The sequence below is a fragment of the Haliaeetus leucocephalus genome, unplaced genomic scaffold (assembly GCF_000737465.1).
Source record: "Haliaeetus leucocephalus isolate CR32 unplaced genomic scaffold, Haliaeetus_leucocephalus-4.0 Scaffold110, whole genome shotgun sequence".
NCBI lineage: Eukaryota > Metazoa > Chordata > Aves > Accipitriformes > Accipitridae > Haliaeetus > Haliaeetus leucocephalus.
In genome coordinates, this window is record NW_010972546.1 from 1,808,138 (window position 1) to 1,808,806 (window position 669).

The following is a 669-nucleotide window of genomic DNA, read 5'->3' on the forward strand; positions in this document are numbered from 1 at the left end:
GTCTCTGTGGGGTCATGGGAGTTCCAGGGAGGTGGGGTGGGTGTCCAAGGCGAACTGGGAGGGTCTCGGGGGTTCCTGTGGGGAGACGGGGGTCTTCACGGGACTGAGGGAGGCTGGGCATCCACATGGGGCCAGGAGGGATGTGGGAGTCTCCAGGGGTCCCCGTGGGGCTGTGCAGGTCCTGAAGGGTCTCCAAGGGTCCCCATGGGGTTGATGAGGCCGTGGGGGGTCATGGGCACCTCCGGGGGGGGGGGGGGTGGTCCCCACGGGGTAGTGTGGGACGTGGGTGTCTCCAGGGGTCCCCGCGGAGTGGGGTAGCCACAGCAGGACAGAACAGGACACGGGGGGTCCCCATGGGGTACTGGAGCCTGGCTCGAGCCCCCCATGCCCAGGTGGTGCCGGCGGGAGGTGGACGAGCAGCGCCGGGAGACGGTGGAGCATCGTGGGGAGATGCGGGTGCTGGAGCAGCGATCGCCCTGGGGGCTGCTGCGGTTCGGATGCTTGGGGCAGCCCCTGACCCAGCACCTCCTGCCCTATGCCCGCACCTTGCCCCTACCCCTCTTCGCGCCCCCGGACCTCCGCGGTGCCAAGGCGGGGGTCCCCCGCACCCTCTCCCGCTCCCTCTCCCACGAGGCCAAGCGGGGTTGAGGGTGTCGGTGGGGAAGGGGG

General features: G+C 70.9%; 1 protein-coding gene across 1 annotated transcript in view; it reads left to right on the forward strand.

Annotated features, from left to right (window-relative positions):
• Positions 1 to 648, forward strand: part of TCAP (titin-cap) — an 899-nt gene extending 251 nt beyond the window's left edge. The window contains exon 2 of the mRNA XM_010585700.1: positions 393 to 648. Coding sequence (XP_010584002.1) covers positions 393 to 648 — 256 coding nt within the window. The remainder of the gene's footprint in view (positions 1 to 392) is intronic.
• The last annotated feature ends 21 nt before the right edge of the window (positions 649 to 669 follow it).